The sequence below is a fragment of the Pavona decussata genome, unplaced genomic scaffold (assembly GCF_977016875.1).
Source record: "Pavona decussata unplaced genomic scaffold, jaPavDecu1.1 SCAFFOLD_207, whole genome shotgun sequence".
In the NCBI taxonomy this organism is placed as follows: Eukaryota; Metazoa; Cnidaria; class Anthozoa; order Scleractinia; family Agariciidae; genus Pavona; species Pavona decussata.
The window spans coordinates 1,595,001-1,606,999 of record NW_028145612.1 but is presented as its reverse complement, the minus strand read 5'-3'; the positions used below and the strand labels follow the sequence as shown (position 1 = coordinate 1,606,999).

At 41.3% G+C, this 11,999-nt stretch overlaps 1 protein-coding gene across 1 annotated transcript in view; it reads right to left on the bottom strand.

The window, feature by feature from the left end:
- Positions 1–1,033: 1,033 nt before the first annotated feature.
- Positions 1,034–11,999, bottom strand: part of LOC146460836 (engulfment and cell motility protein 1-like) — a 29,008-nt gene continuing 18,042 nt past the window's right edge. Inside the window, exons 11-24 of the mRNA XM_085087521.1 lie at positions 11,890–11,940; positions 10,591–10,713; positions 10,232–10,360; positions 8,584–8,688; positions 8,097–8,208; positions 7,431–7,639; positions 6,343–6,440; positions 6,192–6,243; positions 5,508–5,571; positions 4,979–5,080; positions 4,324–4,397; positions 3,262–3,348; positions 2,871–2,915; positions 1,034–1,891 (exon numbers count right to left, since the gene is read on the bottom strand). Of these exons, the coding sequence (XP_084943647.1) occupies positions 1,736–1,891; positions 2,871–2,915; positions 3,262–3,348; positions 4,324–4,397; positions 4,979–5,080; positions 5,508–5,571; positions 6,192–6,243; positions 6,343–6,440; positions 7,431–7,639; positions 8,097–8,208; positions 8,584–8,688; positions 10,232–10,360; positions 10,591–10,713; positions 11,890–11,940 (1,407 nt within the window). The 3' untranslated portion in view covers positions 1,034–1,735. The remainder of the gene's footprint in view (positions 1,892–2,870; positions 2,916–3,261; positions 3,349–4,323; positions 4,398–4,978; positions 5,081–5,507; positions 5,572–6,191; positions 6,244–6,342; positions 6,441–7,430; positions 7,640–8,096; positions 8,209–8,583; positions 8,689–10,231; positions 10,361–10,590; positions 10,714–11,889; positions 11,941–11,999) is intronic.

The window sequence follows — 11,999 nt, the reverse complement described above, 5'->3', positions numbered from 1 at the left end:
TTTTCGTTCTTTCGAGCTGTATGGGGCCTGGGGAAGGGAAAAGGAAAGCGCGCGGAGGCTGGGGAGAAGGGGAACTTTTACTTTCCCCGTTTTCCTGCCCTTTTCCTCCGTTTCACCACTGATGGAGCCTCTGCGGAGGAGAGAGTCTGATTACCTAAAGAAAGTTGTCTAAGGTGACCGAAGCAATGCAAGAACATTGCAAAACGAAACAACGAAAGTAAGTGGAATATTATCTGCCATAATCAACTGGTACCACTATAAAACCTGTTTTCGTGTTACGGATATTTCGGCATGTCCTGTACTATTTTGAATGTAAATTTCTCCGGTTTTACTTGTTCTCTTGGCTGAATTGCATCATCTTTGAAACTCTTACACAGGTAGCTGCAACACTGTGTGATACGTCCCCTACAAACGGGACCGCGCAATTTAGGAGTGAACAGAAGGTTCAATTTGGCAAATGCGTACTTTTTTCATAGCACAATTTACAATTTAGGAAAAAATATTGTGACCAATCTACTTATTAAACGGGCTGTTTCTTCAATGTACGGGAAAAAAGCTCTAACTACGTAAGAATGTCTACACAAGAATTTTCAATACATTTCATTCTTCCAAATCCCTTTCTGGTAATAACTGTTTCAGTTCGAATTTCAACGTCTTTTTTCAGTTTAGATTACATCACGTTAGATCAGTTTTCAATTGAGTATCGCAAAACCAAACTCATTACTCTGACCAATCACAGCAGACGCAAACAGTGCAGAGAGCCAATCAGCATTCGATGCATTTACATATAACCGGCGTCAAGCGCGGGAAAACGCGTGCGAACAAGACGAGTTTGGCTTTGGCTTTGCTTCTGATTGGTTGAGAAAGTGTGCTGGGCTATGCTAACCAATCACGGAGCGTGGTAAAGTTAAACCAACGCAAACGCGAATTTCACTCGATACTCAACTGCAAACCACTCTACTGGAGTAATAATTCTTTTGCGTGTTGGGCGTCACACATGCACGGTAGATTGATATGCGTGGGAAAACTGAAATAATCACGCGAAGAGCAGTTTTCTTTTTGTTCTTAATCTATTTTTATATATTTATACCACCCTAAATCTAACTACAGCTATACTTAATAATGTAACATTTCCTCTGATAATTGCAGTATGCACAATTTTCGTCCCGACAATAGAACAACAACAGGGCCGTTTTTTTTGTATAAAAAGCTTACAAAAGTTTGAATCAAAAAGGAAAAAATAGCAAATCACATCTAAATATAATTTTTCATTTTCTGATGGTGAATTGTAAATATCAGTTTATAAGTGAGGGTTATTTTTGCCAGCCTCGAAACTATTCTGCATAACCAAACCGATAGCATGTTACTTTGCCGCTGTTTTGCGAGGTTTACATTTAGATGGAAATTTCGAACTTTACCATGAACCGTGCGCAAAATCAGAGGAGTACAAATTTAATTGCTTGCAACATACTTGTTTTAAATTATGATTGTTACTTGAAGGCAAACAGAATTCTAGCAAGCCGAAACTTAGTATCTACTCCTTTTCAACTATTGGATAAACCTTAGCATGTCTATATTTCAAGAATATTTACCCAGCCAAAAATTAATTCGAATAAAACCTTCATGACAAAAAAGGCTTCACAAAGATAACTTCAGGTTTGAGGTAAGGTCATCGCAACAGCAGTATTCGAAATTCGGATTTGAAACAAAAGGCTCTCCCTAAATCAGAAATAAACTAGCTAAAATCGTAGACGAAGTTAAAATTCGGTGGCTCGACGGGGATCTGAGGAGGGGTCTCAGGAATGGATATATTCTCCAAGTCTAAGAGCCTCAGTTTCATTTCCATATTGAGTAGTGTTTCTAGCTCTTCATGTGACTCTGAAGACAGCATCTGTAAGGAAGAAACAACTGACATGTGATCATGGGAGTGCGCTAATCCTATCAATGGCAACAAACCAGGGGTCGTGTCGTAGGGACATGTGGCAGGGACAAAAGGTCTTTGCTCTTCACTCGAAGGGGCATGTACCACGGACGTGAAAAAGGGGCCAGTTTGCAACATGTAGACGCACAAGACAATGCAGCCGGGACATGTTGCAACGTATTCTCTCTCGGGACATGTCGCATGTCTCTGCTACATGTCACTACGATGCCTCTGTAACATGATCCCTCGTCTTCGATCGTCTTCATGGTGGATTTCTATTATCATAGAGCACCAAGGAGAGTAGTTATGGAGGAAATGTAACAGTTGTATCAAAAAACTATGTCAACCATATTTTAGCAACACTTAGGCGGCTCTCCCCACCCCACTCCCCCTCCCTTCCTTTCTTTAAACAAAACAAATGGACATCTGAATCAAGAAAACCAACAACAGAAAACTAAAATGAGGCATATTTCACTGTTACAGCAACTTCACTGCCTTCCTGGCGTATATTGAAGACTCTTCCATCCACTCTTTCCAGGTTGAAATGGAATTTGGGAATGTTGGTTTTTGTGGAGGGAGGAAAACCGGAGAACCCGGAGAAAAACCTCACATTGGTGGGAGGCGAGTGCTGTCACAACTGCGACATCTCTGTTCCCCATACTACTTCACCCGCCAAGGAATAACGGCTTCTATAGCTTAGCGGCATTGTTTTCTGCCCTTAACACCGATTTGAAACGTGTAACCGTTTCTGTCCAACTTATTTCCGGAAACAACAGTTTCTTTTATTTAACCTTTTGCCTCAGCCTCTTTTTCCCCAGCCGCCAAAACTACGGGTGTGTATAAAAAGGAGGCAAAACAAGCTACTTCGATGAAAAACTACTTTTCAAGACGTTGACTAAAAATAGGCTTCCCCTTTATGAGAAATTAATTTCCTTATGAAGTCACATACCTCTTTATTTAGTAAAGTTGCTAAGCCATCCGTCCAAATGGCAAGCTTAAAAGGAAGACAAAAAGGGAACGTTAGATTTATTGCGTACGTACCAAACACTCGGCCACCACAATACGCAAAGTTGGCTATCAAAGGCAGCTTGAACGACTTGAAACCAAGTCGGTTGCTCAAACCCCAGGAGGTGTAATTAAAATTACAAGACAAAATCTTCTCTCCTGAGAGACATATCTACTGGCTTCAAGCTATATTAACATGTTGACTGCTCTTGCTAGACGTGGGTGCCACAAAGTTATCAAGACGGAATGCATCCTTCCAGTGCTAGCAAGGTCATTAACAAAGAACAAACTGCGAACCTCCTAAAACATGGCTATTCTCCTGGGATAGTACTTACTATTGATTGGCTTGTTGCGATAAAGTCGAGATGTTTCTCATCTGATTCGGTATCGTACATAAGGGAAAAACAGAATGATACATAAGCCTGTGGAAAAATAAAGAAAAGCAAATTAGAAACACAACCCGTGGGTAAAAAACAAACTTCAAGGGGGTTAAACAAAGGAAAGAACAGTAGAAGGAAGAAGGAAATAAAGAAAGGAAGAAACAGGGGGGTGAAAGGAGGGAAGAGGGAGGGGAAGGAAGGAAGGATGGAAGGGGAGGGAGGGGGAGGAAGGGAGGGAGGGAGGGAAGATGGAAGGGATGGGAAGGGAGGGAGAAAGGAAGAAGGGAAGGAAGAATTGAACAAAGGAAAGAAGGAAGGAAGAAGGGGATGGGAGGGAGAAGGAAGGAAGGAAGAGGGAGCGGAGGGGAAGGAAGGAAGGAAGGAAGGAAGGAAGAGGGAGGGGAGGGAAAGGAAGGAAGGAGGAAGGAAGAGGGAGGGGAGGGGGGAAGGAAGGAAGGAAGAGGGAGGGGAGGGAAAGGAAGGAAGGAGGAAGGAAGAGGGACGGGGAGGGGGGAAGGAAGGAAGAGGGAGGGGAGGGAAAGGAAGGAAGGAGGAAGGAAGAGGGACGGGGAGGGGGGAAGGAAGGAAGGAAGGAAGGAAGGAAGGAAGGAAGGAAGGAAGGAAGGAAGGAAGGAAAGAAGGAAAGAAGGAGGGAGAAAGAGGGGCGAAGGAAGAAAGGAAGGAAGGAAGAAGGAGGAAGGAAGAGGGAGAGAGAGGGGGAAGGAAGGGAACAAGCAAGAAGGAGGGAGGAAGAGGGGCAAAGGAAGGAAGGAAGGATGGAAGGGGGAAGGAGGAAAAAAAAAGAGAGGGGGAGGGGGGAAGGAGGGAAGGAAGAAAGAAGGAGGGAGGAAGAGGGGCGAAGGAAGGAAGAAAGGAAGGAGGAAGAGGGGCGAAGGAAGGAAGGAAGGAACAAAAAACAAAGAGACAACCAGAGACAAAGAGACAAATAAGCGGAGAAACAAACAGAACAAAGACAAGTGGAAAACGAACAATGAACCAACATGTACAAGTTCTTACTTTGCTAAATTTACGATCCTTAGTGTGAGGGCAGTCCTTTCCAAGCAGCATGTTTGTAACTTTGGCAATCGGCACTGCAAAATGCAACAAGCCATTCAGTCAATGTACCAAATTTTACGTCATAATTTAAAAATGTTTCAACAGCAATTACAAACGAAGAAATGACTAGCAGAACTAGTGTTTTCCAGGGCAGATTTACCCAGCAACTACTGAAGACCTGAGAGCCATATGTAGATTCACAGTAAAAGCGTTCAATGGTTTGCCTCACATTTTGCCGCCATTTTGGTTCGCGTACTCAAGTAAACAAAACATGTCACTGAAGCATAAAATTAACGTTTTGGTTCTAGATAGACCCCAAAAAGATTCGGAAGAAGTCGAGCTTTGCTAAAAAAATAACTGAGTGAAAAGAGAAGCAATACACACATTTCACTTCAATAAAGAGCTGTTTTGAACTTGCATGCAGAGTTCTTCTTAATCGTTTCTTTTAAGCCTGTAGTAAGACAGGCACGTTCTCTGCATTGACTCTGGGGAGTTGGCAGTCAACTGTTAACCTCTCATGTTAAGCATTGGCAAACCTCTGCAACGAGCTTGATTTTACATCAGGACTAAAAATACTTAACTTGACAGAATGCTGCATCGAGGGTCTAATACTCACATTTGTTCGGAAGATTTTCCAAAGAAGGCGCCTGCCCCTCTTGGCAGTCACCGTAGTGAAGAAATTTTAAATTTGGCGACAACCTGCAATACCAGAACTTCTCTGAAAGAAAACAAAAACAGAACAAAATAAATAAAATAAAATAAATGCTAACTGGGGACACTATAAATCAGTGAAATAAATATACAAACTGAACACAACATATGTTAAGAATCCCAACTGGTGGGAGGCAAACAAACCATTTACAAAGCGTGGCCTTGGATTTGAAAACGGAGCTATCGTGAAACAAATCCAAGTGGTCAGAGCAGGGAAAAACACAATACGTATTTGGTTGGCTTAAAGAAGAGACAGGGAAAATCGAATAAGGCATAGTGAGATTCGTAAATCGAGCCCCCTTGTCACTCCATATGCACCAGCTTAGTAAGCAAGTGCAAGCTAATTGCGATCCGATGAAAGAACTTTTATGACTCCCAGTAAACTGACACGGTCACAGGGAAGCCCCAATTGCTGCTCACGTTTTTTTACTTACCTCTGGCGCGTGCTTTTCCTGGGGCTTTGTCAAACAATGCTCCTTGAATAAGCTGATCCAGTCTCTGAAAATAGCCAACACGCAAATGGTATACAGTCAGCCCTCTATTGAGCGGGTGTCATCAGGGAGTGAATAAGTGTACACTTAGTATGAGCTGGTTGCGTTTGCTAGAGGCAAGTCTGGGGGGATAATTTTTTTTAATGCAACCATCTTTCCAAGACCAGTTTGCTGCCAGAAGTTCACTGCATTTGACCAAATATTGACCAAGTTATGATTTGCGGACCCACTATATTTGGTCTCCAGCAGGCAAGGGTTCATAGCAGATTTCTTTGCATTGTGGTAGTGACAGCGTTTGAGGTTTGGGGACGGACAACCGACTAACCAATAAATAGAGGGTGGCTGCTTATTTGAGCTTAGACAGTAATTCAAGGCGCTTGTAAATGACAAGTGTTGGCCACTGAATACAAGTTGTCAAAGTGTAAGTGAACGTCGTAACAAAAATTGACACAACATGGTGGAAAACTGATGGCGAGAAGCAGGATTAATCTCTATCCTCGCCAATTTTTTCAGCAACTTTCTCTTGAACCAACGTTTGTCACGGATGAATAATTTACTTTCAGCCAATCAAACTTCGCGCACTTTTCACGTGATCAACAAGCGATGTCATACACGAAAGAAAGATACCTGCTGTTTGACAATTTCTTTTAGCTCTGGAAGTACTTGCTCTCTAAGTTCTCTGCAGAAGAAAACAAAAAAGGCAATTATAGCTGTCTGACTGCTGAACAAAAAACAGTTAAAATAAGAGGAAGTAAAAATGCCAAGGATCCGTACTTACACAACAGGTTTGGCCTTTAACTCCATGATGTTTCTTGCGTGAATCTCTTCTTGAAGAATTTTAAGAATTTGTGAAAATCCTAAACTGAACACATTGCTCTACAAGAAAAGTACAGTTGAATGAGTGCCAACGCTAGTCTAATGCCTAGTTTACTTTTGGATACAGAGATTTAAAAGTTAGAGTCACCCTCTACAGCATAAAGACTCAAAGTCTAATATTAAGACCATCTTGTGAAGTGCTACAAACAGTACTACAGAAAAGCAATGTTCAATAGTCTCATGTGAAAAGGCACAACTTTAACCTTTATGGTCAGGGTGAGAAGGGAGGGGGGAACGGCAATGTTTTTGAACATTCACAACTTTTTAAATATTATAGCAAATGCCACAAAACTTTGACTTTTACTTATATTTATCTGGAAACGATTTGGTATAATAGTTCATTGCTTATGCGACTTGGTTTTTCCATGACAACAAGCTTTAATAGCCACTGTTTTAACCCTTTTAATCACAAATTTTAAACTTTCCCTCTTTACGATAACATATATAATTGCACGGATTTATTGGCGAAGAAATCCTAGATGACAGCTGTGCAGAACAAGTGACATAATTCCCACGTGATGTGACGTTATCGTCCCACTTTGTGCACCTCAAAGGAAAAATGATGGAAAAACTTTTGGCCTTCCATGTTTTCTTGTCATAGCTTCAATGGACTTGAGGTAACGAGAAGGGGACACAAAATATCACTTCCCCGACCACAAGACTCAGGAACTCAAAAAAAGCCCAGGCTACACAAGGATAAGATTTCAATCACAAAAGAAAAGGGTTGGACTGTCGTTCAGCATTTGTTATGTAAACAGTAACACTACATGATGCCGCGAATTATCTGATCAAACGTTGATTCAGGATGTACAAGGAATGAGAGTCTAATACACATGGCCTTAGCCGTTCAAAGAGTGGATAACTTTATCCGGCGGATAAGTCGCTATCCAGCGGATAAAATATATTAAAAGTAAATGGAGTATATATGCGACTGGATAAAGTTATTCACTCTTTGAACAACGTGGGCCTGGGTTGTTTCGTGTAACAAACCTTAAACATTTCCATAGATTGGTGTTTCTCTCCCAGTGCTCTACAAATCTGGTCCTTGACAACTTGCATAACGCGATTAAAGTCACCTGAGGTGGCCCTCATTTCTTTCCACGTTTTATTCAGAAGCTGAATACAAATGCAGAAGAATTCTTCAAACGCAAAGTCCATTGTGAAGAAGATCGGGTAGTAGTCCTTTCCTGACTCAGACGCTAAAACACAAACAAAACAAAACAACTTTCAGCCTCAGTATCCGGTTGGAAATTTTTTCCCATAGAGAAAGAGTTCATACGCGTGCACTAGTGGCATTTTGGCGGCAAAACGATATGGCTGTCGGCATTTTACAACGAGTTCTGCGAGAACGGCGTAGTGACGAAACGTAAGCGATCTCGTCTTTTTGTAATCACAAAAAAGCTTATCTATAATCATTCAATACAACTGCGTCAAGTTCGCTGCCCACAAGAGTAAAATGAAGCTTACTGGTATATATCTCCTCTTCGTACTTCTTTAAAAACTTGAAGTTAAGCCTCGTTTTCATAGTTGTCCTTGTACTAGAATCTAATGGCCTGTATTCAGTATGTTCCTCTACGACTTCAAGACTGTAGCGGTTGCCAACATTTTCAATTTGCCAACGTTACCACACGAGAGAGCGTTTATATAATAACTTACGAGGTTCGCCATTGATTTCCAACACTTCACACAACATTTTTGTCAGAGCAATGCTGGCGCGAGCAAAGGGGCACTCATAATCTTCACCTCTACTAAGGTTTTCCAAGACAACCTAGAAAATGAAGCAAAATTACTGAATTAGTGTTGAAACATGTTGGATTCTGCATTACAATATTTGTTTAAATTACATCAGTTTTGAGTGTCCAAAAAACCAAAGCCTCTTAAAGCGAGCCGATCAACAACAAACACAGCAAACAGGGGAACGAGCCAATGAAAACTATGTCCAAAGTGCGGGAAAAAGCGGAGCGCAAGTTAAGTCCTTTTTTCTCATATACAACTGAATAGATATAATATACAATCATAAAGGGCGCTTCCAAAAAAACAACAACAACGACCAGAAGAAGAAGAAGAAAAAAAATCAGTTCCCCCAAAACAATTTGTCTAGACCGCGTTAACAAACAAATATCCCAGGATCTAAACTTTGTACCTTCACGTATTGCTCCTGGTGTTTTCGGGCAAAGTAAACCATGGTGTGTAGCGGAAGAAGACCAGGCGGCGTTTCGTGGAAGTCATTTGCTGGTGAGTCGATATCCTACAATAAAAACAAATTTCTTGTACTTTCAGTGCCTGAAGCTAGTTTAGATGACTGATAATTTACTCGGATACCACCTAATCCACCTGTCGACTAACTTTATTGATCTCATCCTGTCCTCGTTCAGTTAACACGTTTTCGTTTGAGAAGGCATAATTGACGCGCTCTGGTACATCGTTCACACTGAGTGGATCCCCAGAAAACGCTAGAACCCTAGGCTTTCTCTCTTGTCTCGCGCGAAGCCTGAAGCTTGAACTCGATTTCTACTCGGAATCAGACGTGAATCGACGACGGCAACGGCAATGAGAATGTAACAAAACAACAGGTCTAACGAGCAAAAACAACCGTTCTGCACGTGCGCTAAACATTTTGGTTCAGTCCTTTGCCGTCCTCTGCAATTCAGACAAGGTTTTTGTGGAAAACGTCTACACACGATGGTGAATTTTTCAATCTCTTTCCTAACTTGAACGCCTGCCCAACGAATTTAGTTCCTGGAAAGTTCTCCCAAACTATACAAGGTGAGCAAGTTGGGACAATCCCGAACTAGCTTCAAAACATATCAACTTATACTTCCAAGTGATGTTTTCGTTGGCGTTGCCGTTGTCCCTGCTTACGTTCCCTTATGTTAATTGGTGATGTCAGAGCGCTAAACGAGCATTATTATCAAGGAAGCCTTTAGTGAAATTACAGTCGAACCTGTATTAAGCGGCACCGTGTTTAGCGGTAAGTTGTCAAAGTCCCGAAAATTACTTCCCTCAATTACTGTAATCCTGACCTGTATTAACCGGTCACCTGTATTAAGCGGTTACGTTCACCCTATACTAAGTCCCAACGAGCTGTTAAACGGTCACTTTGTAAACGGAAACCACTTTAATAACAAATAGCGTGCCAGGCAATTGAGCTTCTAATGAGCTGCATAATCGTGGCGTTAACGTTTTACTAGTCCGTTTCAATACCATGCTCTAATTTGTCATACCATTTTATCGCCGAACTTTCTTACCCAAGTAAGTGATGTATTCTGTGCAACCTGTATTGAGCGGTTACTTAGCCATCCCCCGAGGGTGACCGCTTAAAACAGGTTCGACTGTATGTCATACAGAGCTACTCTATGTTTCATCAGAAAGAACAACCTTTGGCACTTTTTGAGTAAGCCTGGGAGAACAGAAGCAATGTTACATTTTGAGCAACGAGTTTCGGTGGAAACTCAAGAATAGAGATGTACCCTTTCTACAAAACATTACACGCGATAAGACGAGTTCCAAAATCAGTGTTAGTTTCAGAGAAAACTACTATAGGAAGATTTGGAGCCTGAGATTTAGACATGCTTTTGCTCGAGTTTACATCAATTTCGAGTTCCTCCAGTCTTTAAAGAATGTCTCTTAACACTTAACGAAAACAAAGAAATGCAAGCTTTCAGTTTTTGAAATTTTACTTCAATAACTGTACATGTTTAGAGGTAAGGCAACTTGCTTTCAAGCTAGCATGGACTATTTTGCTAATTTCATAACAGATACCTCATGTAAGTTGTTTCGATGTAACTCACCACAAAACCAAGCCTCCTGAAGTCTTTAGACAGGACTCCTGCTTGAGAAATAGGTCTTCCTGAACTAGCCGCCACGAGATCTGACTCAAATACCACCTTGCGTAAGATATCAAGGCTTTCAAAAAGGCTCTACAGAAAAACGAGATGATAAAAAACTCTGCCACTTCAGTGATAAAAAATTAAACTAAATGACAACTAATCTTTGTGTTATTTTGGGATAGTGGGTAAAACAGTAAAAAATAAAAATCTAAAAGTTGTTGCGTTTAGATCTGTACATTAAGCGTGATTATTGTGAAGTAATTTACACATGTGAATCACCACGATGGTACGAAAAAGGGCAACACTTTAATTATACTAACCTGGTTGTTAGCGTTTCCTCTTGTGTTGACCATATCCGACAGAAGACTGAATATGAGAGACTGATACACATACAGCTGGTGCGCCATTTCCCCTTTTATCACTTTGGAATCACGGATTATGTTCTGTGGAAAAGCAATTAATTCTCAAATTAATCTAATGGCGTCCCTGGAAGTAACCATCTAAATCGTAACTTGAGTCTCTACTCGAGTAAGCTTTGAATAAATTAATTGAATACTAATCCCCTGGGATTAGGGGGGGGGAAGTCAAGGGGAGGGGTAATCCGCTAGGGGGTCATATGGGAGGGAGCCGTATGAAAGGGATGCCTTTATCACCCTCGTAGTGTCCAAAGAGGCGGCGGAATTTACAGTTTAGAATTTGAAAGGGTCGCAAAACTAGACTGTGAGCCGGAAGGTTGCACTAAGGGTAGATCCAAGTATTAGAGGGGTTAGGACAAAAAAAACACCAGAAATTATAGCGCAAATAAGGGATATTCCTTTGTGCTTGGCTTATCTTTGAGATGTAAGAAAGGGATAAATTACTTATGGAAAGGGAGGTTGAACGTCTGGACGAAGATTTTTCACAGGAGCCCATGACATTCAGTACAAGTATCCGTTTTCATTATAGGTTTCACTGTCCGAACATAAACGACTGCAAACAATCGAAAACACTAGTTTCCGGTGAGTTCAATCAATGCTGTTAAAGTTATCGCTTTCGAGAAAGTCAGTCTCAATCGTTGCTGAAGTCCACATGTAAAAATCTCCACTTTGAGCAGCGTTTATGGAACCTTCGTTTTCGGAGCATTTTCGTCCGTGCACTTGCGGACGGAAGACCTTACCGAACAATAGGGAGTTTTAGCAACGACGACGACGACCGTAGCGAAAACGTCACTATTAAAACGAATTCCCGTTGTTTCAAAAGTCGTCGCGATTACTCTAATTCGCTTTAAATGTCAAATGTAGGTGAGATTCCCTGGAGTTGAATTCTTGGAGACGCACCCAAGTTTAGAACGAAAAACAAAAATTCGTTGTGGTGTTTAAGTCGTCTATAAAACGTCCCACCAAGAAATGCCACGTCTTAGTTGTGCAATGACAGCAAAGAAATGTACCAAAAAGTTTTAATGCACGTGCAGAGTTGTTGTTTTGGTTATTAGGCCTATTGCTTTTTTTAACGTTCTCATTGCCGTGGCTGGCGTTGTTGTTTAAAGCTCCCTAATAAAACAATCAGAAACGGATACTTGTGGGCGGCGCTTGTAAGTGTGGGTAATGTACACCGTAGCTGGCTGCTGCTGATTTACTTACATTCATTATATATCCTCTCACTCCTTTTTTGGAAAGAGCTTCTGCAAATTGCTAAAAACAAATCACCAGGAAAAAGACGTCAGCTTGGAAAATGTTGCCAAGATGTAGTA